Genomic DNA, 13,366 nt, shown 5'->3' on the forward strand with positions numbered 1-13,366 from the left:
ACATGTAACAGTTAAGACATTCCCATAGATAAGACATGTAATAGTTAAGACACGTAAAGTTAAGACATTCCCATAGGACTCACCAATCCCAGCTGTACTACTGAATATCTAGTTTTGAAAAAAAAAAGGTTGAAAACAAAACGCTCTTTCTCCTTGCTTCCCTATGGTCAAAATGGAATTCAAAACTTTAGGTCAGCACATTCTATAAATAAAGCAAAAAGTATTAAGAGCCCCATCCTCTGCAGTCCATCTCCTCTTCGCCAATAAACTAAAAAAATGAAATAAAATCTTTACTGGAAGTCCACTCTAAAACATAAGAGCAAATAAATAAAATCCAAAGGAAAGCTATAAAGCACAGCAGAGCACAAGATTTGGACTCAATGCCAGGTTGTTCTGAGGCAATTTATTAACCTTTGAGCATCAGATATTTCATAGCTAAGTAAGGATAATGATATAGCACTCACTTCACAGAAGTTGCTGCAAGGAATAAAATGAGATAATTTGCATAAAATGCCTAGCATAGTACTTGGTAGTTTAGGAAACAAAAAATCAAAACAAAGAACACTGTTTCAACCTCACTTCCACATCCAAGAATATGGTTTTGAGTGGGTGGAAAGTATTCTCATCAAAGTGGCTTCTTCCTGACCAGCCCTGGGTCATACTTTGAATGATCTTGAGAAGAATGGACTGAACATGAACAGCCAAGACAGGCGTGGAATCAACTTGGCTTTTAGAACGTCTTATGGAGCTAAGATAAAGAGGAACCCCTACGTGTTATGAAAAATGAGAACACATGGCTCTGTTGAGGGCTTGTGTGCCTTGGTGGCCAGAAAAGACATTATTTGAGAGACGGAGGAAAGAATACGAAGCCTCTGTAGTGTGGTTTGTTTGATTCTTCAAGTGGTCCTGATATTCCCATTTACCCTCTCCCCATCTCCAGTTTGCCTAACATCCGTGCCCTAACTGTGCAAATCACTCTACATGCGTTATTTCATTTAATTCCCACAAGAGCTTCTGGAAGCAGTTTGTACTTTGCTCTCCTCACTTAACAAATGAACAAACAGAGGCTCCAATGTTAAATACCTTGCCTAAGGTCACACAGCTGTGACAGGGCTGTTACTGAAACCCAGGTCAGAACCCAGGTTCCCTGTGTTGAATCTGGATAATCATAGTGGGCAGATCAGAATGCATGGAGAAAAATTTCCAATGACAACCTTCAACAATTATTAAATTCCATCTTGAGATTGCATAAAAATAGTCAAAATCATGTGAAAATTATATGCAAATTCAAATTTAACCCTTAACATTTCATGTATTTAGATAAACGTAACACTAAAATGTACTGTTTCAGAGCATGGCTATGACCGATTTTCCCACCCGTGATAGGCTATACCCTTTGCTGAAAGGGACTCTGGGGACAAAGCACCACTCTCACATGACAACGCATAGAAAAAAGGCTATGTTAACCTTTTGCTTGTTATTACCATTTCTGATAACAGAAACTACGGTCATAAGTATTAGAACTATTCATACTATACCAGATTTTTCTTTCATCTTAAAAAAATCCTTAATATAATGAGATTGGCCATGAGTTGGTAGTTATTGATGAGTAGCTGATGGGTATACAGGGGTTCATTATATTATCCTGTCTACTTCTGTGTATGTTTAAAATTTTTTCATAATAAGTTTTTTTAAAGTTTAAAAAAGTTCAATAAACACGAGAGTTGTGTTTTATAGAATTTAAATTAAAAATAGAGCCCATGTGTCTCGCTACACTGATAATGTCATGTCTGTTACTAGCCATTCAGTGTATTATAAAATGAACGCAAATTCTCTGAGCCATTTCCTTACTGATATGATTTCCTCTCAGCTATATAAGTTTTTTACTTCATAAAAATTATAACTATTAACATATATTGGGAGGCACTAGAGTAGAAATTAAAATAATGTGAAAGTGAAACCTAAGTCTTTATACAATGGCTAATTATTTACATCACAAAGAAAATGATTTTGTCTAAGGCAGGTAACTACTTTACTATTAACAGTCAGTTTATAAAACAGCATGTTTTTATGATTTCCTACTTAATGCTAATACTTAACATTTTAGCTATACATACATTTTTTCCTCTACAATCTTACTCACTTGGATTAAGAAAGGTAAGCTAAACACAGCATAAAAACATAATGTAAAAGAAAATATACTTACTATGAAATCATCATAAAACAAAGTGTGACTGACTTGCAAATGTCTTATTAAGCTGCCATTGAAGCTGCTTGGATTCTCATTAGGTACTAAACGGCAAAGTGGACAGAACTGGAAATAAACAAGATCAAGAGTTCAAGAAAGAATTTTAAATAATCATTATTGTCAGAATTAAAAAATTAAATAACCATTCAACAAAATGAATTTTAGATTGGCCATACCTTGGTATTGTTTTAGAATTGTATAAATATTAAAGCAACATAAAGAAATAAAATTGCACTTATTTCTTCATATGCACTTCTTGTATATAAAAGTATATGTTTATCACTTTTTAAAAAAATTAATTTATTTATTTTTGGCTGCATTGGGTCTTTATTGCTGAGCGCGGGGCTTTAGTTGTGGCGAGCAGGGGCTACTCTTTGTTGCGATGCGTGGGCTTCTCATTATGGTGGCTTCTCTTGTTGCAGAGCACGGGCTCTAGGCACATGGGCTTCAGCAGTTGTGGCTCACAGGCTCTAGAGCGCAGGCTCAGTAGTTGTGGCGCACAGGCTTAGTTGCTACGCGGCATGTGGGATCTTCCCGGACGAGGGCTCGAACACGTGTACCCTGCATTACCAGTCGGATTCTTAACCACTGTGCCACCAGGGAAGTCCCTATCACTTTATCATTTAAACAATATTACAGTCAGTAGGTGTGCCATAATTTAATTAGTTACCTACCTCTTGGAATACTGACGTTTTCTTGGTATGTGGATATTCTATTATTACAAATTACAGTATCTATATTGTTTACTTTCGGGGGGATTATTTTCTTAGGATACATGACCATAAATGGAGATTAGAAGGTCAAAGTTATGAAATTCACAGTTCATAATATATATTACTCTATAGTTTTATACTGCCACCAGCAATACAGATTATAATACACCAGCATCAAATACTAATACCAGCATCAGGTATTAGTATTTATACATATTTTCCTAATTTAATAGCCATTAATGGCTCTCTAATAAAACTTTTTCATTTTGAAATATTTATAAGCTCACAAGAAATTGCAAAAATAATGCAGAGAGGTATCATGTCACAATCACCCAGCTTCCCCAAATGGTAACTTCTTACATAACTGTGGTACATTACCAAAACCAGGAAATTGGCAATTAACTAGACAACATCTGACTTAGATTTCACCATTTTTTGCATGAACTCATTTTTTGGGGGTGTGTACGTATAGTTCTATGAAATTTTATCACACATATAGAAATGCATGTAACTACCAACACAATCAGGATACAGAACTGTTCTCTCACTACAAAGAACTCCCTTGTGCTGCTCCTTAACTTCCTCTTCTCTCCCAAACCCTGGCAACCACCGATCTCTTCTCCAGAACTTTTAAGACTGGGTTTTTTTCACTAAGCATAATGGCCTTGGGATTCATCCAAATTGTTGTGTGCATCAATATAGTTCCTTCCTTTTTACTGCTGCGTAGTATTCCATGGTATGGATGTACCACAGTTTATCCATTTACCTTTGAAGGACATTTGTTGTTTTGGGCTGCTACAAATAGAGCTGCAATGAACATTTGTGCATAGATGTTTTGCATAAACATATTTTCATTTTTCTAGGATTAATTTCTAGGAGTGTGATTGCTGGGTTAGTGTTACAGTTAACTTTGTAAAAAACTGCCAAACTACTTTGTTTGTAAATGGCTGGACCATTTTACATTCCCACAAGCAATGAGTGAATTATCTAGTTTTTCCTCATTCTCATCACCATTAGTTACTGTCAACATTTTTCTATTTTAGTTGTTTTCATAGGCATGTAGTGGTATCTCATCATGGTTTTAATTTGTAATTCTCAAATGGCTAATATAAGTGACTCTTTCTTTTAATATATACCACTTTATTACGTCTTAACATAGGTTTTTTTTAAATTGTATTTCTTCGTGTATTCATTTTTAAAAATGAGATGCAGAATCATTACTGAGTGCCAAGTATATGTTAGGCAATAAATGAGGTGGTATTCTCATTTGATTCTCACAGAAACCCAGTGAATTATCATCTTTATTTTGTTGATGAACCCAATTTCAGAGAGGAAAAAAATTAGCTTAAATTTACACCACTTCAAGTATCAGAGCTGGAATCTAGGCCTCCACTAGATAATCCAATGTCCTTTCCATATTATAACAGTGTCTAATTTATCAGCTTGGATGATGTTTTTCTCTAAATTTAAATGAGATCTTTACATAATTCTTCTCTTTCTTATTATTTTATGTGGGGGTGGGTCCCAGTTTCAATATGCTCAACTTCTATAAATAAGGTCCATTTTAAAATTTTGCTCTACTCGATTAATCTTAATGTCTTATTCTAAATAAAATTATATCATTTAAATTATTATTGCTTTATAATAATTAATGATTTCCTTATGTTCTAGCTATCTTGGTTAATTGACAACATGGCTATCCCAAAATAGCACTCAATCTACCCTGAGACCCCTACATAGTGAGAACAGAGCTAAGACCAAGAAATATTTTAATAATAGAAACAACCTAAGTGTCCATCAACAGATGAAGGGATAAAGAAGATATGGTATACACACACACACACAGTGGAATACTATTCAGCCGTAAAAAAGGAAATCTTGCCATTTGCAGCAACATGGATGGACTTGGAGGGTATTATGCTAAGGGAAATAAGTCAGTCAGAGAAAGACACATTCTGTATGATATCACTTATATGTGGAATCTAAAAAAATTACAACAAACTAGTGAATATAACAAAAAAGCAGACTCACAGATATAGAGAACAAACTAGTGGTTACCAGTAGGGGAAGGGGAGGGGTAACATAGGGGTAGAGGATTAAGAGGTAGGGGATTAAGGGGTACAAACTATTATATATAAAATAAGCTACAAGGATATATTATACAACATATATCCCATATATTGGGATTATGGCCAATATTTTATAATAATTATAAATGGAGTATAACCTTTAAAACTTGTGAATCACTATACTGTATACCTACACCTGTAACTTACATAACATTGTACATCATCTGTACTTCAATTGAAAAAAAAAGGATGTTGGCCTCACCTCGGCATGGACCTTATATGACAGTGAACGCAATGGGTAAATAACAGCCACCATATTAGAAGCTACCACTAACCTCAATCCTTTGGAGCATCTATTACAATGGACACCCAGCTCTATCTGTGGTTTCAATGAACTCCCACAGCAACTCAGCCAATTACAGGGCACTTTCTATATAATGGTAAATACCATTTGGGGAAGAAATTAAAGATAACGGAATCCAATGCCAAAAGAGACATGCACTGAAAATAATTATAGACAAATATGCAACCAAACTTAAGGTACCAAATGGCACATCTAATTTAATAGGAGTTTGGAAGCATATCTAAGGAAGATTTTCTCCTTCTAACACGTTTATGCACATACGCTCCCACTGCCCAGTCCAGCCACAGATATTCTGAATCCCCACGGAAATAAACTGCTGTGGGGTTGAGGGCTCAGGCTCTTGTCACTACAGCTTTTAATTCCAAACCAACTGAAGTCCTGTCCCTTCCCATAAGGAATGAACCTCAGGATCAAGGCAGAAAATAAGACTACCTTTGAACCTGTGTGAATGGAAATATGATTTTTTAAATATGCTATTTTTCATATCACTACATCCTACTATGTGCTAGGTTCTCTGCCAAGAGCTGGGCATGCAGTGCTAAACAAAGAAATTAAGTTCTATGGCTTCATGAACCTAATAATTTGGAGGGAGAGACAGACACAAATACACAATTAACGAATTGTGATAAATGAGAAAAAAGAGGGGAGAAAAGCAAGAGCGGAAATTAATTTGGGTGTCAGAGAAGTGAATTTTAAGTTGAGTTCTAAAGGATAAATAAGAACCAACCAGTGGGGACTTCCTCAGCGGTCCAGTGGTTAAGACTCCACGCTTCCACTGCAGGGGGCGCAGGTTCAATCCCTGGTTGGGGAACTAAGATCCCACATGCCGGGCAGAGTGGGGAGGGGCGGGAGGGGCAGGAAGCACACACAAAAAAGAACCAACCAGTGAAAGAAAACACTGGAAAGAGAGAAGAGCCAGAAAGTGTGGTTCTTGCTGAAACGTCTTCCCTTTATAAGATAAAATATTAACTTTCTCTCAAGAGTGGTCTCATAATTCAATCTGAAGCATGCTATGTGTGTCATTTGCCTTTTTTGAGTCCAATATTCCATAGATATAATTTTTCAAAAAAAGAAAAAGAAAACATGGCAGAATATAATTACTGTGTGACAAAAAAGAGCTGTTCTGAAGATTGCACATGAGAAGAGTCAAAATTCCTTGATGTTCATAACCTACTACCCCTGTTTGCTTGAGCAACTCAGAAAGAAAAGATTAGTTGCTTGTGGTTTCATCTCTGAATTATCTAATTCTATCTGGAAGGCAGAATCGTTAGCCCAAATCTCTAACTGCCCTGAAACTTCTTATATCTGGTAAGTCAGATGATGTCACTGATCTTATCTGAAGGCAAACCCAGCAATTCAGTCCTTTAGAGCAATAATTCCTTGTTAACTTCCACACCAATCCAGAAGCAGCTTGGACTCAGCCCTCCTCATCCAAGGATTCCACCGGGTGTTTTCACCTACGTGTCCCCAGAGGATCCCTAAGCACGTGACCCCAGCCCTGCCACAGTATCTGCATCCAGCCTTTTCCTAACCACAGGGTTTTTCCGGACTTCTAGTGGCACTAGATGCTTCAGAGTGCATGTGTCTTAAGCTTCTACACTTAAGCACGAAACACTAACACAGGAAACCTGAAGGTTTTCTGTTCCAGAGACCACTTTTACACAGCCCTGGTGTATTACAGAACCATGGCTTTTCTGAGCAATCTGTTCCTGCCTGAAGGCCTTGATAGCATCCTGGTCTTGTGGTAAAATTTACTTCACCTCCTCCACCTCTCCCAGCTTGGGTTCCCCAACTGTGAGAGTACATGGCTTCCTCTGAGAAATCTGCTCCAGCCTTGATTTGATATAGCTGCAAAAATGGTAGTAACCCGGCATCATCACCTGACTCATTTACCCTGTGAAAAAGGCATCATCATTATCATCATCTCCATTTTACAAATGATGAAACAGAGGCAAAGAGGTTAATGGGATTTTCTGCGATTTGCACCAAAGCTTATCTCCTCCAAAGCCTAGGCTTTCCTCCCCCCGCCCCAGGGCATTGCTGTTCAATAGAAATGTAACAGAAGCTACACACATAATTTTATTTTTTGACTAGCCACATTACAAAAACTAAAAGGAAACAGGTGGGATTAATTTTAATAATATGTTGTATATAACTCCAGATATACAAATTATTATTATTTTTAATAATAGAACTTTATTGGAGTATAATCGCTTCACAATACCGTGTGAGTTTCTGTTGCACAACAAAGTGAATCAGCCATATGCATACACGTGTCCCCATATCCCCTCCCTCTTGAGCCTCTCTCCACCCTCCCTAACCCACCCCTCTAGGTCATGGCAAAGCACCAAGCCGATCTCCCTGTGCTATGCTGCTGCTTCCCACCAGCCAACTATTTTACATTCGGTAGCATATATATGTCAATGCTACTCTCACTTTGCTCCAGCAAAGCCTAGGCATTTTAACTACTAAATCCCACGATTGCTGGTTTATCTCTGTCCTCATGTCGGCTTTCTTCAATGACCTCTATGACCTCTGAATCATAGAAGACCCAGCTTCCATGGGCCGCCTTCAATCTGATGGCCAAACTGAGCGGCACGTGGACTGGATTTCTGCAGAGCAGGTACACAGTACCAATGGATGGACAAATATGGGGCCTGCCCTGGAGGGGTGCTGTAATGCGGCCCATGGTCCAGAGTGCCTAGTGTTCCTCCAGCCAGAGCAGCACCCCGGCACTACTGGTCAGGGCTCAGACTGTGTCGATGATACCTCCTTCATAGGGTTGCTAGGAGAAGGCAAAGAGGCACCCAGAACTCAGTAAATGGTAGTCACTATTATGCCATCCTAATGCTTTCTTCAAGCTTCCTCTAGGACGGTTCTCCAGGGACCTATCATAAAACACCTCCTTAGCCCAGTTCCTCCCACAGAGCAACTTGAGCAGGAAAAGCCCATGACACCCTCCTCTGCTGCCGCAACACATATCAAGCTCTTAGCTAGCCATTCCAAGAACCAAACCTCTGGGCCATTAGGATGAATAACAAATTCCTTTGACTGTGCTGTGGGAGGACTTTTGTCTTGAACTTGCTAGTGGAGCACAGTGTTTATGCCCTGGAGCTAGACTACTGGGTTCAAACTGTAGCTCTGCTTATTTACCAGCTATGAGACTTACCTCGTAAGACTTAACCTCTCTGAGCCCCAGTTTATCATCCGTAAAATGGGGATAAGAATCATATCTATCTCATAGGATTGTCGTAAGGGCTATCTAGCTATCTCTCTATCAATCACCTATCTAATATACTTACATTTCAACTTTCCAAAAGGATTTTATGGAAAAACAAACTAAAAAAACCCCAAACTCATATATATAAAAAACACACATACACATATATACACATGTACACATATACAACATAAAACTAAAATAAAATTCAAAAAACTCTTCAAGGTATCATTTCACATCTGTTAAGCCTGGATAATTTAAAAATAAGTGTACGCATAATTTATCCCTTATAAGTACAACATTCAAAAGTCCATACATTTGTGTTCATACCATCATTTTATAATTTCATTCCGTATAAGAATAGTCTCTACTCTGATTTTGTTGATCATATTTTGTCCTTTTTCTCTGAGTTAGAAATATGCTACAGGATATTACTATGTAAAAAACTCTCTTATTGGGTAATTCAAGATACTCTCCTAAATCAAAAAAAATTTTTTTTTTTTAAATAAATAAACGTACCCAATCTTGGCCAGGTTAAGGTGAAAGTGGTTTACTCATAAATTGCTGACACAAATATAAATTGACTCAAACTTTTTAGAACACATTTCAAGAGTTAATAAAAACTTGCACTCTTGGTCTCAGAAATATCAATCTAAGGAATCTCCTCTTAGGAAAAAAGTGCTGTAGAGGGAAAAGTTTAAATGTACAAGAATGTGAATTCAAATCCTAAAAATTGTCACCAATCCAAATGTTCTAAAATAGTAAAATGGCTAAGTAAATGATGATGTATCCATCATCACCCTGCCTTACCTCTCAACTATACAAAAATGAAAATTATAAGGGGAACTCCCTGGCGGTCCAGTGGTTAAGACTCCACGTTTTCTAATGTGTAACAAATTTAGACACTGCAGAAATGTATAGTAACACAAATCCTCACCACAGGTCTCCTTTCTGATCTGTGATGAGTAATGCAATGATCCAGCAAGCTGTCTTCATCCAATTCCTTCTGACAAAATGGACATACACACCTGGAAATTACATAGAATACAAACATTACTGAAATTGTTGATAATTAGACAGTAGTCACTTAACTAGAGGTAAAAAACAGAATGTAAGTGGATCTAGTTTCTAGTCCTCATTCTTTCTGAGTTGATGTTCTTTTTCCAATCCTGATAATAATCTTGGTGCCTAAATTTCTTCTCATGAGAAATGTAAATGCGTAACCTCACAGGGGCAGGATAGAGAATCAGTTATAGTGCGCTTGAAGCACTTTATTTTCTTTGGAAGAGAAATACAACCTGAGCATCCCATTAACTGAGAAACAGAGGAACAAACCACCCAGCTGTGCCTAGGTTACTTCTTCTGTCCCTTTTACTTCCTCCCTTTCCTAAATCAGGTAACATCTGAATGGGGTGTTACTTTGTTCTCCAACTAGCATATCTAACAACACTGGCATATATAACTACAGGTGTCAACTCACAGTATTAGCATCCAGTGAAGAATGGAAAACAGCCTGCAACTACCTTGTTACATCCTTATGCACACCTAGGCGTATCTGTCCCTCACATCTGTGCTGTCCAACGGACTAGTCATTCGGTATGTGTCTACTGGGCTAGTCCAAACTGAGATATGCTGGAAGTATAAAACACACACTCAATTTTGAAGGCTTTATATATACATAAAAAAGTAAAATATCTCAATAATTTATATATTGATTACATGTTCAAAGGATAAGACTTTGGCTATATTCAGTTAAATAAAATATATTACAAATTAATTTCACTTGTTTCTTTTTACTTTTTTGAGTATGGCTATTAGAGAATTTAAAATTACATATGTGCTCTGCATTATATTTCCATTGCACAGTGCTGCCTTAAATTCTTAGGGACAATATGGAGGCTTGGAATTTTTTGCTCACTTTCCATTGTAGATAGAACTTCCTGTTCCCCAAGACTTGTATTCTGGACAAGCTCCCTGCATAAGAATTTTTAAAATTTGAATTATGTAGTAATAAGTTCTTCCATAAAGCAAAGATTTCTATCTTAAATGCAAATATTAATCTATCCTGTAATACTGATTAATCAACAACCCTTCTCATTTTCTGTTATTTCAGTTCTTTATTATTTCATTCTAACTAGCAGGAGAAATTAGTATTTAAATTAGGTTTAGTATATTTTAAAATTTTCATAAAGCCTATCAACCTTACAGTCAAACCACACAGAATTCATACTCTGCCTAGAGCTAAAATACTCACTTACAATTCAACAGAATGGTATAATCCTATAATAAAAGGTACATTTGCAAAGTAATCTCGAGTAAAACGAGAGGAATGGGGTGATCGTTTAGACTTTTGGGTTAGGAAATTTAAGTTATATTTAGAGTAGTATATTTTCTTTTTTTAAACATTTTTATTTAAGTACAGTTGATTTACAAAGTTGTATTAGTTTCAGGTGCACAGCACAGTGATTCAGTTTTATATATATATCTCATACATATATATTCTTTTTCAGATTCTTTTCCCTTATAGGTTATTACAAAATATTGGGTATCTATCCCTGGGCTATACATGCGTTTTCTTAAAATAAGCAGAACTAAAAAAAAAAAAAAAAAAAAAAAAAAAAAAAAAAAAAGGGACTCCCTGGTGGTCCAGTGGGTAAGACGCCATGCTCCCAATTCAGGGGCCTGGGTTCAATCCCTGGTCAGGGCGCTAGATCCCACATGCTGCAACTAAGACCCAGATAAATAAATAAAAAAAAAAAAAAAAAAAAAAAAGCAGAACTAACATTTATCTTCAGGAGAAAAGAAGAAATTATACTGAATACCTCTTTGGATAGCTGCGTTCATAAGAAGATTTAATGGTTTCAAAACCATCATCCCTATGCAGGAGAACACAGATCATTTCTTTATTTCTTTAGCAGAGGCAGATGCCAAACTTTTTAATTCCTCTGCCCATCAGGAGAGTAATAACACAGATTTCTTTCTTTCTTTTTTTTTTTAAGAAAAAATAATTAATGATCAATATCCTCCATTACACCTACTAGCCACCTCCATCCTTCCTCCAGCCCCATATAAGATTACCCAGCAAACAGGTATAGGATTCAGAATGCCTGCCCCACGCCTGTTCTTTCTTTTTAGAATACATACTGAGATGTCACTTCGTCCCTTCTAAAGAGAAACCAGCAAAATGAGAGAGAATGAGCTGGGGAACTGAGAGGAGGTGATGGAAAAGTAAAGACAACAACCTCTAAACCATCATCTACTTCAGGACTCTATTAGTCACAAAATAAAGCCTAGCAGAAATTGAACAGTTCTGCTTTCTATTTTTGTATCTTCTTCCACATAAACTTGTCTGAGGAAGTTTCCACAATCTCTCCAGTGTTCAGTTGGTTCTCCCCATACAAAGTTTTTAAAGCAGAGAGAGCAAAATTCTTTTGTAATTATTCCCATTAACAAATGATTACCAAAAATAGGTATTATGGTTAGAAGCCAAAACATAACTACATACATATTTTCAGCACAAAAACGTTAACCTTTCTGGCTCGTTAAGTTCTTTATAAGCGTATCAAATTTAGCATTAAACTAAATTGTACTGAAACAAACCTTGTTGCTGTCTCTCCAAGTTCTTGTAGTGGTCCATACTTATCTATGTACTTCTGACATGTTCTTATGTGTGCCCTCATTTCACTGAGGCAAACCTATATAAAAGCAGATTAAAATAAGCTCACTGTTGAAAAGGGGCTCATTTCAGTCAATGAAGTCTTTTGTGACCCAGCTTTATTGCTTTCCTTATTTCAAATAAGGTCATAGTGTGGGGTCAGTTGATTAAAAGTATGCAATCATGATAATAGTACAACCAATTTAAGGCATTATCAAGAATAACACTATTTTAAGTAGTTTTTTTTTTGGCCACATCACGAGGCATGTGGGATCTTTGTTCCCCGACCAGGGATTGAACCCGCACTCCCTGCATTGGGAGCGCGGAGTCTTAAACACTGGACTGGCAGGGATGTCCCCAAAAAAAACACTATTTTAAAATTTTCTTACAACTAGAAGACCCAAAAGCTGAGTTCTTGAATTTGGTTCTTCTAGAAAGTATATGTTTTTTAAAGTGGAAAGATGTATATTAAAGCAAGTTTACTTTTTTTGGATACTATTACCTAAATCGGTGATGGAAAGAAGGAAGTAAGGAAGAAAAAGGGGAGGGGAAAAAGAGCAAAAGGAAGGAAAGAAAAAAAGTAAAAAGAGAGATAGAAAGAAAGAAAAACAAAGAGAGGTAAAAAGAATAAATAGATGGATTTTAGAGATGTCCAGAGTAAGTAAAAAGAAACCCTGTGCTTCAGGGAAAGATATAAATACCATGGCTTTATAATACATCCAGTAGTATTACATGAATTCACAATATACAGTATACTTAATGGCCCCATTAAGAGCAAACATAAAGGACAGCTACTGCAGTCCATTTTTATCAAGGCAGAATAAAGAGCCCTTGTCCTTCCAGATATACATTCAGATTTCCTAACCATGAGGGATCTGTTGCTAAATAACACATACTCTACTAAATGTGTCATTAGAAACTCTGATAAGATCTTGTGCTAAAGGAAGCTCTGTACAGCTGTAAGGTGGCCGACCCACCCTGCTTCATTTTGCCCAAGCTACGGAAGTTAAACCTCAGACATGAAATCTACCATGTCAAGAAAACAGTTATAACTGTCACAAAAGATAAAAATAAAAGCAAATGGGGGGCTTCCCTGG

General features: G+C 36.7%; 1 protein-coding gene across 3 annotated transcripts in view; it reads right to left on the reverse strand.

The window, feature by feature from the left end:
* The window catches only part of RNF125 (ring finger protein 125), a 55,415-nt gene that overhangs the window by 15,688 nt on the left and 26,361 nt on the right, over positions 1 to 13,366 (reverse strand). For all 3 annotated transcript variants that reach the window (XM_082354406.1, XM_082354407.1, XM_082354405.1), the window contains exons 3-5: positions 12,215 to 12,309; positions 9,552 to 9,642; positions 2,207 to 2,314 (exon numbers count right to left, since the gene is read on the reverse strand). In XM_082354406.1, coding sequence (XP_082210532.1) covers positions 2,207 to 2,314; positions 9,552 to 9,642; positions 12,215 to 12,309 — 294 coding nt within the window. The remainder of the gene's footprint in view (positions 1 to 2,206; positions 2,315 to 9,551; positions 9,643 to 12,214; positions 12,310 to 13,366) is intronic.

This window comes from Balaenoptera borealis, assembly GCF_965194805.1.
Source record: "Balaenoptera borealis genome assembly, chromosome: 14".
Lineage (NCBI taxonomy): Eukaryota > Metazoa > Chordata > Mammalia > Artiodactyla > Balaenopteridae > Balaenoptera > Balaenoptera borealis.